Raw genomic sequence first — 26,315 nt, forward strand, 5'->3', positions numbered from 1 at the left:
TGGTCATCATGCAGCTTTGGGTTGGCCGAGCACCCATCGACGACTTTCGCCTTCCCTTTCTCCTCATACGTTAGCCTATGGGCTGGTCTTGGTCGATTTGTTAGTTCGGTCGTTGACTTACGTGAGGGGCGGCTACCAAAGCCGTTGAAGTCATTTTGGGGAGTTGTATCCATTGTTGACTAAGTTTTTTTTTGTAAATCGAAAGGGTTACGGGTAGGAGGGTTTTGGCTTAAAGTGTTTCATATGTGCGTTATGAAAGGAGTAACTCCATACATCATATATTTATTACAGCTCAATGGTTGTACTATCCATTTAATGTCCTAATATAAACCTATAGGCTTTTTGATTTCTTTCCCTTCAATCCTAACAGAAGAAGATGTAAATATACCAACTTCAACTGTTAATATACCAACTATATGATGCACAAATAACAAGGACAAGAACTCAACTAGAAAACGTGTGTATTTATTAATGTGAGCAATGCAATTCAGTTTCCGAATTACTCTTTTGTTCATATCAACTATTAATCGCATTTACAGCTGCATCACTTGTCTTCAGTTGTCATGTCATTTGTGAAGTTGTCAAAACTATGTTAACTTTTCCACATGAATTATGAATTATGATACCAACAATTTTTTTTTTAAATCGTGAATTATGATATACCAACATATTATACTAAACCACAAGTTTTTTAAAATTTTTAATTTAATTTTAATTTTCACGTATCCTCGTGCAATTTATATGCCCGCCAACATTTTTATCACATTTGAATCATAAGCTATTACATGTTTCGTTTAAGTATTTGAAACAGAATTTATATGCAAAACACTTAAGTACTTTAGTTAAAAATACTGTTGTGTGCGTAAATTCCATATCACACTTGATATGAATTATTTCAACTATAATTCTTTAACACCAACTAAAGTTGACGAAATATAATAATTCCAACACCAACTATTTTAGTTAACACACTCACATTCTAATAAAAAAGACCAACAATTACCATTAAAAATACATATACCAACAGTTACCCTATACATACCAACAATTACCATTCAAAATACATATGCCAATAGTTACCCAATACATACCATAATCTTTGCAAAACACTAAAATAGTTATTCCAAAACATTCTACAATGGAGCCGACTCCAAAGTAAGACTAGTTCTGAATAACATAATATATCAATAATAGTTTCAAAAACCTGCAACCATATAAGCAATTTCAGGAACCACAATCATACCGACTCCGACTCGACCCCTGAAAACTCTGGAAATGTGGGCCTTAGTTCATTTTGATCATTGTGAAGATCATCATACAACAGATTTTTGCGGGCAAGATCCAGCCTCGCCTATGATTAGGAAAAAACAAAATTCAATCACAATGGAGATATCAATCCAAAATACAAAAATAAGACAATGTGTCCACCAAAATTCGGATATACCACACCAAATTGATGAGTAAACCGGTATGCGCATTCCTTAATAGCCCACAACATTATCACACCACAGCTTTGGCTACACAAAAAAACACAACCAACACCATTCAATAAAATACAAAAAACAAACACATCACATTAAAAAACCAACAACATTGGGCTGGAGGGCTGTTCTGTACTTGTCATTCGGTTCCAAGATCTTTACAGCATCAGTTTTCCAGTGTAAAAGCTTCCCACCTTGCCATGTACTGTCACAATTCTGCAGAATAGCATCGACGTCGGCCTCCTATATGAATGGAAACATAACAATAAGACTGCAATATCACATCAAACCTATTTAATACCAAATGTATGCAATCAGTGACTTATACGTACCAGCTTCTCAAGGCTCTCTCTTTGTTCCGTAATAAGATCTGTACACACTCATTTGTGTCTCCCTGAAACCTAACCCAGTGATGAGTACCTTTCGCGTCGAATCATAATCGAATGAAGTGAAAGTGTGGAAAGTCTGGTGTTGCGGATAATTTTAATTTCTTTTCTCTTCTCTCTGTTTTTGAAAACTTATTTTAAGAAAACAGCCAATCCTGTTTGGTTGATCCATGATATGGGTCCAATAGTAGTGTATTTGGATGGGTCTTGACAAGAGCTTTCCAACGGTGTATTATAAGCCCAATTCCGATGAATATTGAGGAAGTTATGGCCAATTTACTGAACTGGGCCCGGTTTAAGCCTTATATGAGGCCCAATGATCTAGGGGAGGGCCTAATAGATTTATCATTCCTAATGTAATTAGGAATGGTTTTATTCTTCTAGATTCTTCTATAAGGTTCTTTTCATTCCTAATTCATTTAGCATTGATAAATTGACTTTTGTTGACTTTTCAGAGTTTTAATTTAAATCAAAGAACGTTTTTTGAGTAAGATACGATTTTATCCTCCTGTACGGCAATTTCTATCTGATTTTAAGAAAACGCGTGAATTTCTGAATCAGCGCCAAACGCCAACTGTAGCGCCTGACGCTACGCTTGGCGCCTGGCGCTACGCTTTGCGCCTGGCGCCAATAGCCAGCGTTGGTGCCAACATCATTTTATGTGCGCCATAACTCTGTTTTGATATTTTATCTTTTTGGTTGATTTTCTCTATAAATAACGTCGTAAAAACTCCGTTTTCATTCACCAATTTTCATACATCTACAATCTACCAACTTTCATCAAGATTCTCTTGGTCTCTCTCTCTCTCCTTTTTCTAAACTAGCCTTCTCATAAATATCAAAATTCCGCATTCATTAGATCTAGATACACCTAGCCATATTCGAAGTTGCCTTCGCCCTAGACGTGAAAGGTTTAATTTATGAGGGTTTGGTCTCAAATCTCTCTTTCAATTATTTAATTTAATTATTGCTTTTTATTTTCCTTGAAGTTACTAAAGTGTGTATTTTGTTATTAGAAAGAGGTACGAGGCTCAAAGTAAGTACTTTAATTGTTTTATTGATGTTATGATGTAAAGTTCATGCTTAGGTTGTTATTATGATTCCTAGTATCATGTCTAGGGTAACTTTAATATTAAGTATGATTAAAAGTATGATGCTTCCTATGTTCTTCCTAATATTTATGATTGTTAGTATCATGTTAGGGTTAAAGATTTGATTTTTATTTTTTAGTGACATGCTAGGGTTTGTTATTAATCTTGTTAGTATCATGCCTAGGATCTTGCTATTATTATTATGCTTTAACATGATTATGTTAATTATGATTATAATTATTATAATTTATGATCATGATTATTTTAATTTTTATTATTTTTATTATTTTGAATATTATTATGTTGCTTGATTATATTTATTTTTATTGCTTGATCACACCTTTTATGCATGTTTAAAGGGAATTTGTACTTATAATCACGCTTAATGAAATAATTAATTATCTTGTTTAGGGTTAATGTGATTATAATTCAAGTGATCGCCAATAATAGACTTATTTGTGCATTAATATTCAACCAAAATAGATAAACAGGTTTAGGGTTAATCCTATTGATTGTATGTTAGTCAGAAAGCACACATGAATACGATCAGAATAAAGTAGAGGCCTATTCTTAGGGCAAGTTCAATCTCTTTTAGGTTGGATTTGTACTTTCATCCCCGAACCCTATTTGGTTCAAGACTTTATGGAGTTGACGATCTCTTGGATCGTTAAGGGGTGTAACTTTCACCTCGTTAACGGTTTACAAGTTCCTAAAAAAACTTGTTGGCGACTCTTTTGCTCTATCTTCTTTCCCTTTGGACGCCACTGTACTTTAGTGTATGATCACAGTGGGATTCAAGCTAGGGGATTAACGCTTGAAATATTCCCTACAGTTTTTGGCGACTCCACTGGGGAGGATTTCTATTTTAATTCTTGAATTTGTTTCGGCAATGATTTAGAATGAGTGGATGAGACTCGAAACGTTTTAAGTATTTCATGTGCGTAATTTTGATTAACATTATTGTCATATGCATAAAAAATATCTCATTGGAAAGACCATCCGTAATGAGTTAAAAACATTGGATTTTACACGTAGGAAAATTGAGAAATATCTTTCACAACTAGGACCGAAATAACACTACGCAAAACTGGAAAATTTTATCGTGCACAGAAAGCTGCTGAGGCATGTAGGAATTAGCGTCAGCGAACAGAAGCTGGCGCTAGACATTTAACTATAGCGCCAGACGACAGCCATGTCGCCAGACACTACAGCTAAATCTTGACGCCAACCTCTGTTTGCTGGCGCCAAATTCTTCCAATACCGAGCTAGAAATATGCGTTCTAATTTCGACCAGTTTTTTGTATTGTTTGCTCGATCCTACTTCCTAATTGATTTTTTTCTCACTTTTCTAAAACCCATATGTGTTCTACATATAGACATAACCCTCTGGGAATTCATGCGTCATCTACCTGATTGAACGCTCTGAGAAACAAAGGGTACATTCAAGAATGTTGTATTCACCAAACCATGGAGCGAGTTTTTCTAAAACTCGCGGTGTCCCATCCACTCGCGCCAACTCTTCACGGTTAGGCTTCCGCGCGGTGCATCCGGACAATTAACCATGGACCCTCTATTAACTAAACCATATCCCAAACTTTAGAGAACTAGAGCCATGGTTAGGTTGCAAACTCATTGCATCATATTGTGCCTACTTGAATGATTGTGCATTATTTGTTGTGCATATATTTTATGTTTCTCTTAACCGTTTGTTTGACTTGTGTTGAGATTTAAATAAATTAATGACTTAAAGAACTTTGCCTAATTAATTAATTAATTAATTAATTTGAGTCAATAAAGTCTAATTTTTTAATTAGAATTGACCTAGTACAACTTTAGGCATACCCCTGTTGATTAATAACACCGAAAACAGTCTCAGATTGAAGCTCCAGCATTGGCGCCAAAATCTTAACTGTAGTGCCACTATGTGGAGTGTGGCGCCTGGCGACAGCTCTATTGTCTGGCGCTACACTACACAGTGTGACGCCAGTCCTGTCGTTTTGACAACAGTTCGGATTATTGATTGAGTCATCACCTAGTGTCTAATTAACCAGTTTACTAAATAATTCGGTTAAATTTCGCTGTCAATAACACTTTGTTAAGTCATTAATTGAGTCTAGTCACATAGTCTAGCCACATGGTCATGACACGAGTCTTAACATATCACCTACACTCAGTAGTCTTAGCACTCACTTTGAGTATATGTCACCATGACCATGTCTTAGGTTCATGCATGAGTCGGTTTTTTCCGTCATTTATGTTAGGGGTACATCTTATTCCTAATTATTCATATCCCTCTATCAACATCATTTTTCTTCACATTCTATTCCAATCTTTCTTCACTTCCTCCATCCATTGCATGTTGAATAAAGTTTGAGCCAAATAATTAACAATAGATATCCCCAAATTCCTTTTCCACAGTACTTGGTCGAGGAGAGGAGGGCGATTAATCAAAGACAACCTCTTTATTCAAGTTTCATTTTTTGATAAACTAGTTCGTCAAAAGAGGAAGGCTAAAAAGATAATGGCAAGTTAAGAAGAGGTCAATGATTTTAGGAATCAATTGAATGACGTGACTGAGGTGTTAAAGGCTTTAACCCTCAAAATTGATGACCTTGTGAAGCAACAACAAATGAATCTTATGCAAGAAAGCTTGAGCAAGCTATCTAGTGACTATAAATTTCAGGGCATTAGTTCACAAGGGGTCTCGCTGGACAAGGAACTTCTTCCGCATAAGTTCAACGCCAATGACATCCCTAAATTCAAGGCAACATATAATCCTTACTTTCATCTAAGAGCTTTTGAAACCATAATGAGTACTAAAGGTATTGATAAGAAAGCGTTCCCCTTTATATTTTCTCTATCTCTTGAGACCGTTTGTCAACAATGGTTCTTTTCCCTTGACAAAGAGAAAACCTCTTCTTGGGAGTCGATAACAAACGATTTCATAGATAGATATAAGTGTAACATTCAAGACGAAACAGACCATAGAAAACTCGAGATGTTAAAACAAAAAGAAAACGAAGGGTTCACGTCTTTCTTCAACAAATGGAGGGAAACTTCCGCTAATATGGTCAAGGCTCCTACCGAAAAAGAATCTGTGAGGATGTTTATCAAGAATCTCCAAGGGAAGTATTTAAAGCACTTAAGATACCAACATAACTTGAATACTTTCAAGGCTGTCTATAATATAGGCATTGACATTGAAGATGACCTTCTGAAAGATAATAGTGCGAGAGGAAAGAAGAACGACCATCCTTCTTCTTCCTCTCCCATTAATGAGATACGTACCACGAACGCCTCTAAATCACGAATCCAAAGATCAAAAAGGGTGTTCACTCCACTTGGTATGAGTTATGAAACAACTTTCGAGAAGCTACATCACAAAGGACTAGTCATGCCCATAGGGCCTATCAAAGATCCAGTTCCAGAAGCCAGGCCACCTAAGTGGGATCCCAATAAGCACTGCAAATATCACCAAGGAAAGGGTCACGACACTGAGGAGTGTTGGAAACTCAAAGAAGCTATTCAAGATCTGATCGATAACAATGAAACTTCCGAGATTCTAGCCATCGAAGATGATAAAACATCCTTCAATCCATCACTTCTTATCACACCTGTAGGAGAGCCCATGATCGAGACAGCTTATATAATCTTTCTCGATGAAGTAGCCATGATTGAGGAGGATGAAAGTCTTTTCTTAGATATTACTAGGGAAGACTCGTCAAGTCTAAAAGAGGACGTTCGGAAATTGCAAGATGTCGTTGCCATGCTCTTGAATGTGGTAGAAGGATTAGCAAATCGGGTAATGGCCATCGAACAAAATCCTCGCCAAGGGCTTAATGAAGAACTCAATGTTCATAAGCCACGAGAAAAATGGATCATTGAAGAGTACACACCAATAGGAACAACTTACAATGAAGCTTTGACTGTCTTCATGATCAAGGTCATATTTGCTCCATTGGTCCCAGTCAAGACCCTCCATCTGAAAAACGTTTTCCCAATTGGGATCTAAATTCCTATTGTCGATACCGTAAAGGTCGCGGTCACACTACTGAAAAGTGTCTCGCCCTCAAGGATCGTGTTCAAGACTTCATTGATTCAAATCTCCTTCATGTTCCTCCGCGCGACAAGAAGGCCAAGATCAGTAACAATAACAGCAGTGGCTGTAAAGGAGAGAAGAACGACTATCCTTCTTCTTCCGAAAACACCTACTTTAACAATAGTGTTGGTACTTTTGACCTTAATGATATCTTAGGATTTAGAAAGAAACAAAAAATGGATTTTACCCCTATTGGAATTAGCTACGATGATGCTTTCGATCGACTCCATGCCAAGGGACTCATCACTCCTATTGGACCTCTTCAAGATCCCCTACTTGAGAAGAGGTTGCCTAGTTGGTATCCAAATGTGCGCTGCAAGTACCATCAAGGTAGGGGTCATGATACTGAGAGCTTTTGGAAGCTAAAGGAGGATATCCAACATTTGATTGATAATAATAAGCTTTCCATACCTTCAGTTAACAAGAAGAGCGAGTGATGATAAAGCAAACAACACAAGACAAGAGGCGAGCTTCAATGATGAGATTTCATGACATCTTTTTTCTTTTTCTTTATTTACCCTTTCCCCAATAAGTCTAGCATAGGCACCTTTCTTTTTCCTTAGATTAATTTTGTAGATTCTTTCTTTTCCCCTTTTCTATAAAATGAGCATTTATTCTCTTACATATGATCATTTCATTATATTGCATTAAAAAAAAAAAATCCATGTCGAATTAAGCACATGGTATACCAATGATTTGAGGCACCCCTTGTAGCCACATCATATAACCTTTCACCCTTCAATTATACATCCTTTTTTGTAAACCACTTTGAGCCTCGTCTAACGATAGACCCTTCATTTTTTCAACCCATATCTACCTAACCTTGGGATGGGATGGTGTGTAACTTATGCAATTTCAAAAAGGCTTGAGTGAATTCAAAAAATTAAAATAGAAAAAATAAGCAAAAGCAAAAAATAAATACAAGTGTACAAAAGGCCAAGTGTTCCATTGTCATTGACATAAACATGTCTTTGATATGAACACGTCTCAAATTGCGTCTCTGTCGAGTGCTCCGTACCGTTCCTGAGAAACATGAATGCCGAGTGAGTGATAGACCGCATGATCGGGATTGCCCACACTTATTAAAATAAAATAAATAAAGCAAAAAAAAAAAAAAAAAGAGCTAAAAAAGAGTAGAAACTCAAGCATAAAAATATAAAGATTCAGAAGCAAGGTTGCACACCATGGGGGCTTATCTAGGGTCTTGAGCCTTTATCCCCTTCTTCTTTAAACTTTAGCCTAACCACGTTACAACCCTTAAAAAGACCTTTTTGAGGTATACATACTTGTGCGAGGTTCGGTTAGAGCTACGTTGGCTTGATTCCTAACGGATACGTAGGCAACCTCACATCGAGGTGCGACCATAATAAATATGCATTCATATTCAAACACTCAAACCATGATCATATCAAGGGATCTCCTATGATCATCCCTATTTACTTAGAGCTATACTTGGGGGCTTGATCCCTACATCATTAGCTTACCTAGCCTAAGAGTCACCACCATTTGACTCTTTTAACAAACAATATTTTCCCACACACTTAACCCTTGCGGCCTAACTTTAGTGTCACTTTCACACACATCACAAATACATGACCAAATATACTTTCCCTTTGGAGCCCTTTTGTCATGAAATCTTAACATAACACTGACACCTGCCTTGTCATACCAACATCACTCATAATCATCATTGCATATCAAAGTATAAAGTGCTTAGCCTCCGTGCCTAAGTTACTCAAATACTTTCATCATTGAGTCAACCATTGAGATAGCCTAGGATGGATTAATCCTTGCACCTTGAGAGATAGTATCAAACAACATTTTACTAAGCTCATTCAACATGCACCTTCAAAAACTTCGCTTCTTTCTTTTTCATGTCTTTCTTTTTCGAGAGAAAGTCGGTACCCTTCACAAAAATGACGGAAAATTTTCGTTTTTTTGCATTTTCGAGTCGCACAATCATAACACTATGCACACACGGGTCATGAGTCACACGTGTCATTTCACTTCGAGTCGAGTCAACCTCGAGTCAATCACAGAGAGTCAAGTTTATAACTTGAGTCGTGTCAAGTCGATGAGTCAAGCGACGTTAAACCTTAAGTCAACCCTAAGGTAATTAAAGAGATTAGCAAAGTTCTATAGTAAAAAATAAATACAGGTGCAGCAGAATAGGGAAGACCCTACTCCAGCGCCAGACAACAACATTTAGTGTATGGAAATAGATTTCAGCGCTTGGCGCTAGATCTCAGCGTCTGGCGGCAGAGTCAATTCTTGGCGCTAGAGATATTTCAGCAGCGACAAAGCTTGAAGCCTCTCAGAAAGGTGATTTCGACTTCATACAACAATTTCGGGTTCCTTGGTGCGCCAGTTAGCCCCTATGAGCAATTTGACATGATTAAGTAGTCAGTTTGATTACAATCACAATAAGTGATCGACCTGAGGAAAGATCGTCTCACTTATCTTAAAGAGCCTAATAATTGACTCATCACGGAGACACCGACATACTGGTTTTAGCGGAAGCAAAGTTCAAGCGAGCTTTAGAGATCGGCAAGCGTTGGTCTTCGGAAATTTTTCTGCGGAATATTATCGCAACAAACGTTCGTTCAATCATCGAAGCTCTTTGCTCCAGAGACGCGTGGGCATATTAATCAAGCTTTTTGTTCAGATTCGCGTGGACATATCATTCAAGCTCTTTTGTTCAGAGACGCGTGGACATATTTTCAAGCTCTTTTGCCCAGAGAAGCGTGGGCTTATTATTTCGAAGCTCTTTTGTTCAGAGACGCGTGAACATTTCCATCAAGCTCTTTTGCTCTAGAGACGCGTGGGCATATCATCAAAGCTTTTTTGTTCAGAGACGCGTGGACATTTCTTTCAAGATCTTTTTCTCAGAGACGCGTGGGCATCCTATTTTCAAGCTATTTTGTTCAGAGACGCATGGACACATCATTCAGAAGTTCATATTAAAAAAATAAGCTCTTTTGTTCAGAGACGTGTAGACATTTCCTTCAAGCTCTATTGCTCAGAGACGCGTGGGCATCCTATTATCAAGCTCTTTTATTCAGAGACGCGTGGACATTTCCTTCAAGATATATTGCTTAGAGACGCGTGGGCATCCTATTATCAAGCTCTTTGTTCAGAGGCGCGTGAACATATAAAAAAAAAGAAGCTCTTTGTTCAGAGACGCGTGGACATATCCAAAAAAAGAAGCTCTTTGTTCAGAGACGAGTGAACATCGAAACAACAAGATGGCGTTCCCTAGATTGTGGAGAGTTGTAACAAACAACTGAAGGTGATTTCACGTGAGGTTGTCTTTGATCATGTTCCTTTAGACGTGGAAGATGGTCACATAGCGGAAGAGGATTGTTTCTAGCGAAGCAATCTTCGATAGTGTTCCCTTGGACGTGGAATATTGTCAAAGAGAAAGAGGATCGTTTCAAGCGAAGCAATCTTCTATATTAAAAGCAGTTACAAGCGTAGCAGTTTTCAAGCGGGATGGCATTCTCTTGGCAGGAGGTCATCAAAACACTAGTAAAGCGGCAACAAATCGATTACTTTCAGAGACGTGTGCTCGACGGTGCAAGATACACGTTTCTTAACTCTTTTATCTGTTTAACTAACGCTATTTTGCAGGTATCGGCGTTACAAGAGTGATTTAGGATCGCAGAACGTTCTGAATCATTCTCCCGTCCCTATCGATACTTTGACTTTTGTTTTCGAAACTCGCGTTTCTCCAAACTCAGTCAAAGTGAGGGCTTCTGTAGACACCCATTTGTGTCTCCCCAAAACCAAACCCAGTGATGAGTACCTTTCGCGTCGAATCATAATCGAATGAAGTGAAAGTGTGGAAAGTCTGGTGTTGCGGATAGTTTTAATTTCTTTTCTCTTCTCTCTGTTTTTGAACACTTATTTTAAGAAAATAGCCAATCTAGTTTTGTTGGTCCGTGATATGGGTCCAATAGTAGTGTAGTTGGATGGAGCTTGACAAGAGATTTCCAACGATATATTATAACTCAATTCCGATGAATATTGAGGAAGTTATGGCCAATTTACTGAACTAGGCCCGGTTTGAGCCTTATATGCGACCCAATGATCTAGGGGAGGGCCTAATAGATTTATCATTCCTAATGCAATTAGGAATGATTTTAGTCTTCTAGATTCTTCTAGAAGGTTCTTTTCATTCCTAATTCAATTAGCATTGATAAATTGACTTTTGTTGACTTTTCAGAGTTTTAATTTAAATCAAAGAACGTTTTTTGAGGAAGATACGATTTTATCCTCCTGTACGGCAATTTCTATCCGATTTTAAGAAAACGCGTGAATTTCTGAATCAGCGCCAAACGCCAACTGTAGCGCCTGGCGCTACGCTTGGCATCTGGCGCCAATAGCCAGCGTTGGCGCCAACATCGTTTTATGTGCGCCAGAAATTTGTTTTGATATTTTATCTTTTTGGTTGATTTTCTCGATAAATAACGTCGTAAAAACTCCGTTTACATTCACCAATTTTCATTCATCTATAATCTACCAACTCTCATCAAGATTCTCTAGATCTCTCTCTTTCTCTTTTTCTAAACTAGCCTTCTCATAAATATCAAAATTCCGCATTCATTAGATCTAGATACACCTAGCCATAATCAAAGTTGCCTTCGCCCTAGACGTGAAAGGTTTAATTTATGAGGGTTTGTCCCAAATCTTTCTTTCAATTATTTAATTTAATTATTGCATTGCTTATTATTTTCCTTGAAGTTACTAACGTGTGTATTTTTTTTATTAGAAAGAGGTATGATGCATCAAAGTAAGTACTTTAATTGTTTTATTGATGTTATGATGTAGAGTTCATGCTTAGGTTGTTATTATGATTTCTAGTATCATGTCTAGGGTAACTTTAATATTAAGTATGATTAAAAGTATGATGCTTCCTATGTTCTTCCTAATATTTATGATTGTTAGTATCATGTTAGGGTTAAAGATTTGATTTTTATTGTTTAGTGGCATGCTAGGGTTTGTTATTAATCTTGTTAGTATCATGCCTAGGATCTTGCTATTATTATTATGCTTTAACATGATTATTTTAATTATGGTTATAATTATTTTAATTTATGACCATAATTATTATTATTATTATTATTATTATTATTATTATTATTATTATTATTATTATTATTATTATTTTGATTATTATTATGTTGCTTGATTATATTTATTTTTATTGCTTGATCTCACCTTTTATGCATGTTTAAAGCGAATTTGTACTTGTAATCACGCTTAATGAGATAATTAATAATCTTGTTTAGGGTTAATGTGATTATAATTCAAGTCATCGCCAATAATAGACTTATTTGTGCATTAATATTCAACCAACATAGATAAACAAGTTTAGGGTTAATCCTATTGATTGTATGTTAGTCAGAAAGCGCACATGAATACGATCAGAATAAAGTAGAGGCCTATTATTAGGGCAGGTTCAATCTCTTTTAGGTTGGATTTGTACTTTCATCCCCGAACCCTATTTGGATCAAAACCTTAAGGAGTTGACGATCTCTTGGATCGTTAAGGGGTGTAACCTTCACCTCGTGAAAGGTTTAGAAGTTCCTAAAAAAACTTGTTGGCGACTCTTTTGCTCTATCTTCTTTCCCTTTGGACGCCACCGTACTTTAGTGTATGATCACAGTGGGGTTCAAGCTAGGGGATTAACGCTTGAAATATTCCCTTTAGGATCAGAGAACATTGGATCAATGTACCATATGCAGTCATCCCAAAAATCAAAAGCGGCACACCACAAGTGGTCAATTTTCACAACAGGTACAAAAACCTACCCCATGATGAAAAAAATCATATTTACATAAAAATGAAAAAAATACATATTCAAACAAAAATACATATACAAATAGTACTCACAATTCCAATATCGCTGATAGCTAGGCCATTGAAACATTGACCATGCTTCTTCGCTGCAACATCAGGTGCCTCTACTTCTCTCATTAAGCAGTCCTATCCAAACAATAAACAATAAACGATTTAAGCTAAAGGGTTGCATTTTCACACCTGTTTTTCAATACTACATGGATATATAAACATTATTACCAAGAACATATTATCTAACATATTTCTCGTGCGGGTACCGGTGTACAAGTCAGCCCATTGTTTGGTATACATCTTAGCTGCCGCCCTAACGTATTGGCTGCTCACACGTTCTCGCATATTTAGAACAACATGGCAATCCTCAACTGTGGCATCCATCCCGTCGCACATGATTAGAGCAACTCCCCTTGCAATACAATGATTCAAGCATTACACATTAATACACCAACAGGATGTAATTTATTCTTTAATATTTTTGGACAACTAACTACCCTTAAACTTACCCACTAACACCATCAGTCCTAACTTTCCAATTCTTTATTAACGCGTGAACATTCCGCTCCACAACGCCATAAGTCTTTTGTTTCTGGGACAGGATGACCTCACTCCTCGGTCGTTTACTCGCACTACGAGTCCTACCCCTATCCCCCTTCTTTAGATTCCCTTTCCCCCCAGAAGGACTGTTTTCCTCGTTCTTTTTTTGCTTCCCCTTCTGCAGAGGTTCACCTTCTGTATCCTTCTTTTTCTCTCCCAAACTCTCAACACTCCTATTTTTTGACTCACCACCACCACCAGGTTTCTCTCCCACACTCTTAGTAGTCCTATTCTCCTCCTCACCATCACCACCACCACCACCACCAGGCTTATTAGCTGCATTCTTTTCACCAGCATTATCATCATGTCCAGGATTCTCCTCACTTGGAATCTTCTTCCCAGCGTCTATATCCTTCTCTTTCTCTCCCACACTCTCACTCTCAGCATCAGCAGCACCACCACCACCAGCCTTATCAGGTGCATTTTTTTACTAGCGTCTCCACATTTCTTCCCCTCCTTCCTAATCTCCCCATCATCCCATCTACTGGATTCTTATTCCCTACCAACCCGGCATTAGCACTGTTGTCCATCTCTGTCGTTGCATTGTCTCCTCCCAACCCATCTTTCTCTCCTCCCAACCCAGATTTCTCTCCTCCTCCTGCATTCTCAGCCCTAGCATCACCTTCACGGTCTATGTCCTGAAGCACCTCATTTAAAGAGAATAAATTCTAAAATCCCTCAAAATATGATCACCTGCAACAATCCTATTACCTGAATCCAGGTCAATCCATTGAACACTTTTCTTCTGAGGAGCTGCTGAATCAGCCCCCTTCGACATCAGTGCAGCCTCTGCAACAACACTCAGTCCCTACAAGGGCTTACTTCCCCTGATACTATCACTTTTCACCCTTTTCCTGGACAATGTCTCCCAGCAGCGCTCAATTGATTCCAACCGAGGACTTGAGGCTTTCACCACCTGCATAACCTCAACCAGGTTCAAAACACATGCACAACTGATAAATCAATCAAAATAAACTAGAACCAACATTTCATGCCTTTCTAGCAACATGTCAAGTGGTTATATGTTTTGTGATTCGTGTGAATCATATGACCATGATCCTTCAAATTGTCTAAATTCTTCTTTTAATGGATGTGATAATTATGTTGGCAATGAGAATGAACATGTGAACTATGTGTCTAATAACAATGTTGGACCAAGATTTTATAATCAAAGAAATAATGGGAATAGGAACCATCATAATGGGAATTTTAATAATTATAGCCACAATGGGGGTTATGGAAACCAAGGAAACCAAGGTTTCCGAGGCAATTATAACAACCAAGGTTATGGTGCTCAAAACTAAGGGCAAGGATATGGGAACCATAATCAAAATTATGGTAATCATAACTAAGGTGGCCAAAATCATGGTCGGGGCAATTGGAGTAAACAAAATCGGTGCAATTTTCATAATAAAGGTGGAATGGGGTCCTTCACCCAGTTTCACTCTAAAGGCTCAAGGGAAAAATGATAGTTCTAATGCCCAATCATCTCCTTCAAGGGGTAGTTTGGTGGATGTCATTGAAAATCAAATCAAGGTGTCGAAAACTTAAATGTCATATAGTGATAAGAAGTTTAATGACACAATGGCTCATAGTAAGATGTTGAAGAAGTTTAAAGGAAAAAAAAAGGGTTTTGTTTGCGTTGAATTATTGTTGACTTTTCTCTCTAAGGTGATTTTCATGGCGATTTGCAGCTAGGTTGGGATCTTCATCTAGCTCCTCCTTCTCCATGGAACGTAAGAAAAAAACTTCAACCCCACTTCCACAAAACTCTAACCATGCTCCTTTTGAAAAGATCTTAAATAACCTGAGAAAATTAGGGGTCTCTTCAATAGATTCAATAGCTGAAGAAGATGAAATGGTAACTCCCCCTGCACATCTTGTGCATCCAGCTGCTGGAATGGTTTCCAGAGGTGACTTGAGGATGTTAGAAAGCATCCACAGGAACTCGATTGCTCAAACCCAAGCTCAATCCAATAGAACAGTAACTAGGGTTTTTGCGGTTACTGTTCCATTGGTTGCTGGGCAAAACCAAAACCCAAAGGTTACTGTTGTTGATAATCCTGATGTCCCTAAGACTACTAATGCCTCAAATCAAGACCTTGAAGCTCCTGCTGAAGAATGGAAAAGTTTATTCAAAGGGAAGTTGAATGCAAAAGGGACTGCTCTGTCTTTCATTGCTCCTGAGATTAGAGATGGTAAATCAGTGGCTAAGCTTAGCACTGCTGATATCCTTGAAGGTAACAAAAAATGGGGTAATGCTCTTATCTTCTATGTTGTTGTTTATTCTCCAACCACAATTGCTGTTCATAAATATATTGCTGATAAATGGAGTAATCTAGCAAAACTAGACATATTTTTGCATGATGAGGGATATTTCATAATTAATCTGAAATCTGATGAAGATAAGAATGCTATTTTATGTTATGGACCTCATATGTTTTTTGGTAGGCCTGCAATTGTTAAGGCATTGTCTGATAAATTTGATTTTCATGCTGAAATCCTTAGAACCATTCCTTTATGGGTTAAACTGCCAAATTTACCTTTGAATTGTTCGGGTGCTGGTACATTGAGTAGAATTGGTAGCTTGCTTGGTGTCCTAGTTTGTGTTGATGAGTGTACATTAAGGTAGCTTAGAGTTTCCTTTGCTAAACTGCTTATTGAAATTGATGTTACTAAATCATTACCTGCTTCTAGATGGGTTGAAAGCCCTACTGCTGAGAAGATTGAGATCAAAGTGCAATATGAGTGGACTCCACCTTTTTGTAAGAAATGTGATAAGGTTGGACATGATTGTTGCAAACCTCAACCTGTTAAAAGGAAGAAAACGGGTGATCTAAAGACCACTCAAACTCAAGCTAAGAAAGTTTGGGTTCCTAAGAAATCTAACCAGGTTTCTGCTGATGCTACCATGGTTACTGCCCCTGTGAAGGAAATTACTCCACCTCCTTAGGTTCAGAGTAATAATGAATGGCAAGTTCCTGGCAAGAAATCTAAGAAAAAGGCCTACAGGCAGATCAACTTTCATGTTTCCAGTTCTAATACATATCAGCCTTTGACTTTAGACTCTGATAATGTTGACATTAAAGATGAAACTAATGAACCTAATGTGGGTGATGGGAATCCCCCTTTGGGGTCATGATTGTTCTCTCATGGAATATTAGGGGTCTTAATGACCCTGGGAAAGTGGCAGCTGTTAAAAAGCTGCTTTCTAATCATAAGTGTGATGTGATGTGTTTTATTGAAACTAAAGTAAAACAAGCTAATAGTATTAAAATTCAGAGGAAATTTGGGTGCGCTTGGTCTTGGTTTTGCAACTATGCTGACTCTCCAAAGGGTAAAATATGGATTGTTTGGAAGAGTGATCTGATAAACCTAACTATTCTGGCTTCTCAAGAACAGTTAGTTCACTGTTTGCTTACTTCAAAAGATTTACAAATTCAGATTTTCGGTACTTTTGTTTATGTCTTGCATACTATTCAAGATATAGTGCATTTGTGGACTGGCCATAAACAGTTAACTGGTGTTTTAGGGGCTTGGCTGTGTACTGGTGACTTCAACTCTGTTCTTTCTTCTTAGGATAGGTTAAATGGAGCTCCTATTACAGACTATGAGACTAAAGATTTCCAGAATTGTATTGATGATTTGGCAATGGTTGAGATCAAGAGTAAAGGCTCTTTCTTCTATTGGAGCAACAAGGCCCATAATGAACCTAGGACTTATTCAAGGATTGATAGGGGCATTGTAAAACATGATTGGATTAATCTTTATGGGCATGTTGAAGCTGTCTACTTGCCTCCTTCTATATCAGACCATAATCCTGTTCTTTTTTATGTCTTTCACTCTTAGCCTAGCAAAGGTAGACCTTTTAGGTTTCTTAATTGTCTTGCTGATCATGTGAGCTTCTTGGATACTGTGAAGTCTGTTTGGCAGTGTTTAGTTCCTGGTTATGCTATGGCTAGAGTTTGGTTAAAGCTTAAGTATGTTAAAGCTGCCCTGAAAACTTTGAACACTCAGAAGTTTGGTGATATTTCAGTGAAAATTAAGGCTGCTCAGGATCATCTTTCTGATATCCAACTGCAGCTAAGTGAGAATTTGGATAATGTGGATTTGCATTCTCAAGAAATGGAAGCTATTCCAAATGTCAAGCACTGGATTAATATTCAAGAGAGCATTTATAAACAGAAATCTATGGTTGACTGGCTCCAACCTGGGAACAACAATAATAAGTATTTCTTTGTTGTTATGAAGCATAGACAAGGAAGGAACAGGATTGATTCTCTCTTCAATGATAATGGTGACCTTCTGAAAACTCCTGCAACCATTGAAGATGAGATTAATAGTTTCTATAAGACTCTTCTTGGTTTTGGGGCTGATTCTTTTCCTGGGATTGATCTTAGTACTGTTAGAAGAGGTGCTTAGCTTTCTAGGGAGTCTCAGCAGCTTCTAAGCTCTCCTGTCACTACTGATGAAATTGATTTGGCCTTAAAGAACATTGATATTTCTAAGGCTCCTAAGATTGATGGTTTCAATTCTTATTTCATCAGGAAATCTTGGGAAACTGTGAAAGGTGATGTGTATGCTGGTGTTTTGGAGTTTTTTAGAACAGGGAACATGATGAAGCAATGGAATTGTACTACCATAACCTTAGTCCCTAAGGTCCAAAGTCCTTCCCTTACCAAAAACTTTAGACCAATTGCTTGTTGTTATGTTCTCTATAAATTGGTGTCTAAAGTTATTACTGCCAGGCTGGCTAAGGTGATTTCTAAAGTTGTTGATGATGCTCAAGCTGGTTTTATCCCAGGGAAACACATTGGGGATAATATCCTTTTAGCTACTGAGCTTATTAAAGGGTATGGTCATAAATTCCTTTCTCTTAGGTGCATGCTAAAATTTGACTTGAAAAAGGCTTATGACTCTGTGGAATGGAGTTTTCTTGAGGCAGTTATGTCCGAAACTGGGTTCCCTTTTCAATTCATTAATTGGATTATGGCCTGCTTGTCTATTGTCTCCTTTTCTATTTTGATTAATGGCATTCCTTCTAAGCCTTTCCCTGCAAAGAAGGGTTTGAGACAAGGAGATCCTATGTCTCCTTTTATCTTTGCTATTGGTATGGAGTATCTTTCTAGATGTCTCTTTGAGCTGCAGTTCAACCCCAATTTTAACTACCATCCTAGATGTGAGAAAATGAGGTTGACTCATCTCATGTTTGCTGATGACTTGTTGCTCTTTTCTAGGGCTGACTCTGGTTCTGTTTCCCTGCTTTTCCAAGCTTTTTCAAAGTTTTCTACATTTTCTAGTTTATCTGCAAATTTGGAAAAGGGTGAGGTGTATTTTGGTGGTCTTTCTAGCTCTGAGCAGGATGATTTGAGAAGTCTGCTTGGGTTTGTGCTTGGTTCTATCCCTTTCAAGTATTTAGGTGTTCCTCTTTCCTCTAAAAAGTTGACTATTGCTCAATGCAAACCCCTAGTGGATAAAGTTACAACTAGGATTAATAGGTGGTATGCTATTCATCTCTCTTATGCTGGTAGGTTGCAATTGGTTAAAAGTGTTCTTTTTGGAATTCAGACTTATTGGGCTCAAATTTTTATCTTGCCTAAGAAGATTCTGAAAGAAATGGAATCTAGGTTTAGAGTTTTTATTTGGACTGGGAAAGCTAACCCTTCCAAGAAATCTCTTGCTCTTGGTCTCAAGTCTGTCTTCCCAAAGTTAGAGGTGGGTGGAATATTCTATCTCTCCCTGAGTGGAATGCTGCTGCTATCTCTAGATTACTTTGGGATCTTGCTCATAAAGCTGACAACTTATGGGTGAAGTGGGTGCACATCCATTATTTCAAAGATAAGCCATGGTAGGATAGTCCTCCCCCTAGGATGTGCTCTTGGGTTCTTGCTAAAATTTTAAAGTGCTGAGTTGTTATTGATGATATTGGTGGATGGGGTGCAGTTATGCAAGGTGGTAGAGTCAAGATCAAGAAAATTTATCAAAAACTTATGACTCAAGCTCCTAAGGTCTCTTGGAGAAGGATTCTATGTAATAATGCTGCTGCCCCTAAAAGTTTATTTATTTTTTATGGCTTGCTGTTAGAAAAAGACTACTTACAAAGGACAGGTTGTCTGCTTGGAATTTGCAATGTGATCCCATATGCTTTCTCTGCAATCTGCATGCTGAATCTGTCCAACACTTGTTTTTTAGTTGTCCTTTTGCTGGTAACATATGGGGAAAAATTTTGACTCACATTAGATATAATAGACCTGCCTTAAGCTTTGATGTTGAGGTTCATTGGATCTCTACAATCTGCAGAAAATCTAGACCCAAGAACAAATTGATGAGTATGTGTTTTGTTGAAGCTGTCTACAACATCTAGCTGCAAAGAAATGCTTTGATTTTCATAGGGAGTTGTAAATTTGCTGAAGCTGTCTTTAGAGATATATTGTTTGTTGTTGCTTCCAGATGTTCTGTTAGTGATAGGAAACTGCTTATTTTATACCTTTCTTGGCTTAGCTGTTTTGCTATTGTTTTATTTGGTTTAAGCAAAAGTTAGGCATGTCCGCTTCTACTGTCTTGTGTTCTTTGTGTTTGTCTGGTCCTGGCTCCCAGAACCCTTCCTAGAAGGTGGTTGGGAGCTTGAGTCCAGGTGTTATCCCTAGTTCCCCTAAAACCCTTCCTAGAAGGTGGCTAGGCAAAACCTTGGACTATTTTGGTGGTTGTGTGGCCTTTTTGGTCTGTGGTGTTTGTTGTTAGTTACTGCTTAGCTTCTGTAAGTTGTAACTTTCCCCCTTTTGGTAATAAAATCTCTATTTACCAAAAATTAAAAAAAGATGTTGAAGAATCTAATTTCTCAATTGGCAAATGTATTGAAAGAGCATGCTAGCCTTTATTCCCTACCATCTCAAGGTGTAGATCCTAAGAGACCAATTAATGCCATAGTGACAAGGAGTGGTAGGATTCTTGAGAATGTAGAGCCTAAGAAAAGTGAGGCTAAGGAGAGTTTTAAGGAAGTTTTGGTTGAAGATAAGGAAGGAAAAAGCTCTTTGAATGAGGATGTGATTGAAAAACCAATTGAAAAAGAAAAAGAAAAAGTGATAGAAGTTATCAAATCTAAGCTCCCATACCCCAAAAAGTTCAATAGGCACAAGTTAGATGAACAATTTAAAAAATTCATAGAGATGCTTAGGCAGCTTCATCATACTCTTCCAATTACCAATGTCATTGACCAAATGTCGATTATGAAAAATTCCTTAAGGACATCTTTAGTGGACGAAGAACTTGTGGTATGGCAGAAACGGTTAGCTTAACTAAGAATTTTAGTGCAATCATTATGAACAAGATGCTGCTTAAGTTGAAGGACCCTGGAAACTTTTCTATCCCCTATGCTATCTATAAGATGCAAATTGATAATGCCTTGTGTGACTTAGGAGCTAGTGTTAGCCTTATTCTATATTCAGTTTAGCAAAGACTTGAGTTAGGAGAGCTTTCACCTACCAACATTACCTTGCAATTAGCTGATAGATCAATTATGATTCCAAAAGGTAAGTTAGAAGATGTTCCCTTGAGGGCTGGAAAGTTTGTAATTCCGTTTGATGTAGTTGTTCATGAAATTGATGAGGAGTCCAATATTCCTATCATACTTGGTAGACCTTTACTTGCTACATCCGGTGCCATGACTGATGTTAAAAGTGCTAAGATTTCTCTCAAAGTTTGAGAAGAAGTTATTAAATTTGATCTGAATGAAAGCATGAAATATCCTTCTTCTTCACTTGAAAATTGCATGAGATTGAAATATTGGATGATATTGTGAATTTTATGTATGAGCACTTGCTGACCTCTAATGATCCACTTGAGTGTGTTTGGTTGAATAAGGAAAAGATAGGTGAGCATGACAAGGAAATGACTTTATTTGAAAGAGTCATTGACGAGAGCATGGAGGAGAGTGATGATCACATTTTCATGGGAATTTCAAGTCAAGATGCATTGCAAGTGGCCTCAACTAAAGAAGGTAAAGGTGTTCCAATTGTAGAGCTCAAACCTCTACCATCACACCTTAGGTATGTGATGAGTGTCATTTATGGCACTCATTTAGCTTCTATTAGGATGATTTCTCATTGCTTTTGCATCTCTTTTAATCCCTTTTCTCTAGTTTTACTTGTATTTTCTCTATTTTGCATTTTCGTTAGTTGTTTTCTTACTTTCTTTTATTTCTTACTTTACTTTGCAATTTCTTCTTTACTTGTATGCTTTTCTTTGATTTTAGGAAGTTGGTGATGTTTGCGGAGCTCATTGGCATTCTCTTGGGGTATTTAAGGCTAAAGATGCATCTCGGTTCTCCCTCTTGAAGCTCAAAAGCTAAGGTGTGCAAGGGTCAAATCTTCAAGGCCGTGCTCTCATGCTAAGTGGACATTAAAAGACGGTGTTGAAAACACCGTAGGAGCTTCAATAACTTACCTTAGCAACATGCATTATGTAGAGCTTACGGGGACATCTTCGAGTGCACCCAAGCACATCCCCTGCTCCCAAGGTATAGCCACGCGCGTGGGAGGAGTGGTCGCGCGCTTATCTTCCCCCTATTTCCATAATTATTTAATTACGGTCGCGCTTTAAGAGTGAGAGGCCGCGCCTTTTGAGGTCTCTTTAGACGTCTAAATAACTTCTGCTTAATTAGTTTTACTATATATAAATTTCCTTCATTTTCTAGAGAGAGAATCATCTTAGCTTACATTAGAATTAGACTTTGATTAGAATTTTAGAGAGAGAAGTTCTTGATTTTGTGATATTATTCTTAGATTTTAGAGAGAAACTTGGTGTTTGATGATTGTGATATTGAGATCTTCATTCCTCTTTGATATAGATCAAAGTTTTGTAAGAATTCCTTCCTTTTCAATGCAATTTTTTGTTTGATTTTGATAGATTGTTGAATTTCTATTGTTTAGCTTGATTTTAATTTTTAATATTTGGATTACAATGTTGATGATGAGATTGATGATTACTTTTGTTTTGATTTTTTATTTCACTATGAGTAGTGAGTAGTTCCTTTGCTAGGGATGAGGTGAAGCATGAATTAGTGATAATCTATAGCTAATTTGGGGTAGTTGATTAATTTGTTGATGTGATTGAATTGGCTGATGAAATTTGTGCATGTGTTTAATTTGAAGAGGAGTAGCTAACCTTGATGATCATGCTAGATTTCATAATAGTTTTCAATGACACGAACAATTGATTTGGATGCTATTATTATCGATTGATCTTGATTTGCGATTTTCTTTTGAAGTCATTTGTAGAGACATCTAGCTTGACTCTAGGAAATAACTTCTAGAGTGATTTTGATTGCAAATATCGTTTTCCCTTGCATTGCCTAATTGATCGAATTCCCTCGAATTAGCAAGTTTATCATTGGTGCATGTGGATCCTAAATTCCCTAGTGTTTTGATAATTGATTTTCATTTGTTAGTTTGATTGAATAGATTTCGATAGCATAGACCAACCCATTCTTTTTAAGATTTTGGAATAGCTTAGCTTAGACCTTAGCAATATCGCCTTCCCTTGGGTTTGACCTGGACATGCCCCTATACCTAGGGTTTGGTTTAGTTTTACAAATTTTGTTTTGACCAAGAAATCTAGTTACCAATGACCTAGGTTTATCCTCGTGTCAAAAATGACGTTGTTTCCAAGAAAGGTATGGTGGTTGCTATTGTTGATTGAGTCTATTCCATTTAATTGAAAAATACAAAAAGATTTTCCTTCTTTTAGGCTACATTTGTAGCCGTGCTATTGATATTTTGCTTTGAGTTTTGTATGCGTAGGGCACGAGATCGAAATTTAATGCCATTGATTCGAAATTGAGAGGACCATAACAAGGATAAGGGTTGCCAATCTTCCCTCCAGTTCAAGTTCCCCAAGAGAGGAAATCCATCAAGAAGAAGAACGAAAAAGCATGGGTGCTAATCCGAGAGTAGTATTGAAGGAGTTGGGAACTCCGGGAGCTTATAGGTTTGAAAGTGGGATTACTCCTCCTACGAAACTGGCAAATTATTTTGAGATAAGATCGACGATGGTCACTTTGATAGAGAGGCGTCAATATAGTGGTGCAAAGCATGAGAGTTCCCTTAACCATCTTAAGGAATTCGAAAAGTATTGCAATACAATCAAGGTGAACGAGGTTTCTCAAGATTTTATTCGACTTAAGTTTTTCCCTTTCTCTCTTATTGGATGAGCCTTAGAGTGGTTAGACAAGGAGGTGAATCCAAACTCTTTGATAAAATGGGATTAAGTGACTATGGAGTTTCTTTCTCGATTCTATACACAAAAGAAGACGGCCGAAGTAAGAGATCTCATTCAAAGCTTCAAGCAAAAGCCGAATGGAAGTCGTTATGAGGCATGGGAAAGGTATAAGGAGTACCAAAGAGAGTGCCAACATCATGGGATTCCTACCTATCAAATCATCAAAACCTTCTATGGAGGTTTAAGCCCCCAAGGCAAGTCTTGCTTAGATGTTGGTGCTAGAGGTCCTACCATGAAATAAACGAAGGATGAAGTGGTGGACTTAATTGAAGATGTGGTGAGATATCACATGGATTGGCAAGAAGGTGCAAGAGAGCCGACAAGCAAAAACGGTTCAACATTTTATTCAATCGACCATCTCAATGCCATCAAAAATTTGTCCTCAAAAATCTCAAACTTAGGAAAAGAGATTACCTCTATTAAGGCAAAGCTTGAGAGTGATTCTTCACAAGCACCAATTCTTCCCTCCCACAATAAGAAGGGAGGTACATCTTCTAACTCTACTCCTCCTTCAAATTCGAGTAATATGCCATACGGATGTGTGTTTTGTGATGTATGTGGGTCGTATGACCATGATTCTTCTAATTGTCCACATGCATTTGAGAATTGTGATGATGTTGATAATAATGCTTGTGAGCTAGTGAATTTTGTTTCAAATAATAACAATGGACAAAGATTGGATGGACCAAGAAACTTAGGGAATAGAAATACTCACCAACAAGGGAATTTTGATAATTATAACAATGATGGTTATAGAAACCAAGTAAATCAAAATTTTTTGAGGGAACTATAATAATCAAGGTTATAATAATAAAATCAAATCCAAGGGTATGGAAACCAAAGCCAAAGTCAAGGCTATAGTAACCAACACCAAAACAATGGCCAAAATAAAAATCGGGGTAATTGGAGCAACCAAAACCGGGGAAATTTTCAAAATAACAACCAAAGAGGACCCCTACCCGGATTTTCTCTAAGAACTCAAGGAAATGGTGAGAATTTCTATGCTCAAACTTTATACTCTAAAACTAACTTGGAAGAGATCATCAAGAACGAAACTAAAATTTTGAATACATGTCGGTAAGTGATAAAAAGTTCAATGAGATGATGACACATAACAAGATGCTTGAAACTAAAATCACTCAATTGGCTAATACCTTGTAAGAGAGTGTTAATTCTGTTGGGGTTTGGTGAGTCCTAATCACCGTTGAAGAAACCCTGAAAACAAGACCGCACTCGCAATGAATAAAATCATAAACATAATTAACTTAATGACAAGATTAAGATAATAAGATTACCTTTAAAGCGCACTTAGCCTGACCACTAGGGTTCTTACTTGAAAGCTATCTCGAAATTACGAAGGCCTCCAATGTTGATCCACCCACAACTCCAACACCGACTAGGTCCAATGTCTTGGGGTTAGCAAGACCTGACCGAAAAACCGAGTGATTGAGTTCAAAGGCTTTCACAAAGGTGATACCTTTTTCAACTCTTGAGTTCAAAGGTTTTCACTACTAGTGATCCCTTTTCCAACTCTTACTCAAGCAAGTAATCCCATGCCATGCCTTGGCTATTTATAAGGAAAGCTTCCTTGTGAATTCCACTCATCTTTCAATGTGGGACTTTTTTCACAAAAAGATCCCACATGGAAAGATTGATGAATTCAACCCTTAGTTAAATTAACCAAGGAACAAGCAACAAGTGTCACATGGCTAGGAGAGGACCACTTTCTCACTTGGTCCCCAAGGCAACTCACATGCATTGTGAGCTAACCATGTGTCACCCAACCTTGAGCCCCAAGTTGGGTTCGGTTGGGCCACTTTCTTTTGGCCCGTGTCCATGACCCGTCATCCGTATCCATGGCCCCCTTGCCACATGTGCTGCCACCATGGCGCGCTGCCAACGTGGCGCGCTGCCACTTGGTGGCTGCTGCCACGTGTGCTTCCCTTGTTTTTGCGTCGCTAGGGTTTTTCTTGCTACTTGAAACATTTTCCCGTCTCACCAATTCCTAAATTTTGGCTCGACATTTGAGATTCTCCGACGCTCGGTTTCGACGCTCCAAGCTCGAATTTCCGAAGTCTAAATATAAATTACTCGGTCGACTCATTAATTCCTTCCGAATTAATTCGTCGCTTAGGCTTGTTAGTTGCTTGGGTGTGATCTGAATGGTTCAGTTAAGATTAAATTGTAATATTAATTATGCATTAATATTACTGATCGGAAGCGACCTCCACCTAGGCATTCTGATCACTTGACCTTACTGAATATATTAGCTTTCTAATAATTCTAAACCCACTATTAGAATAATACACTTGTTCGAAGGACACCATTCCTTTCAATCTCCTACTTGTCCTTTCGGACAAATGTGCTTTTAGTGTATAGCCCTTTTCCTATGTCGCTTAATGCCTCTTCATGAACTATAAGGTAAGATTTATTTGTCATCCTTATTACGCCCAAAAGTGTTTCTCAATTCCAAGTTCGAATGTCAATAAACCGATGATTTCTAAAATCCATCCGAGCACGACCATGCATT

The 26,315-nt window shown here is 37.7% G+C and overlaps 1 protein-coding gene across 1 annotated transcript; it reads left to right on the forward strand.

The window, feature by feature from the left end:
* Positions 1-20,328: 20,328 nt before the first annotated feature.
* Positions 20,329-21,857, forward strand: LOC145640184 (uncharacterized). Its single transcript, XM_081691486.1, has 3 exons — positions 20,329-20,781; positions 20,961-21,206; positions 21,762-21,857. Exons 1-3 carry the CDS (start codon positions 20,329-20,331, stop codon positions 21,855-21,857), a joined length of 795 nt encoding a protein of 264 aa, XP_081547612.1.
* Positions 21,858-26,315: the final 4,458 nt, after the last annotated feature.

Source organism: Chenopodium album, chromosome 7, assembly GCF_948465745.1.
Source record: "Chenopodium album chromosome 7, dcCheAlbu1.1, whole genome shotgun sequence".
NCBI classification, from domain to species: Eukaryota; Viridiplantae; Streptophyta; class Magnoliopsida; order Caryophyllales; family Amaranthaceae; genus Chenopodium; species Chenopodium album.

What these genes read in the sequence shown, in the direction of transcription:
- LOC145640184 (XM_081691486.1), top strand. Translation starts at nt 20,329, where the DNA reads ATGTTGAAGAATCTAATTTCTCAATTGGCAAATGTATTGAAAGAGCAT. An exon ending in TAGTGGACGAAGAACTTGTG is followed by an intron (nt 20,782 to 20,960) that starts GTATGGCAGAAA and finishes TATTCAGTTTAG; the next exon opens with CAAAGACTTGAGTTAGGAGA. An exon ending in GTGCTAAGATTTCTCTCAAA is followed by an intron (nt 21,207 to 21,761) that starts GTTTGAGAAGAA and finishes CTTTGATTTTAG; the next exon opens with GAAGTTGGTGATGTTTGCGG.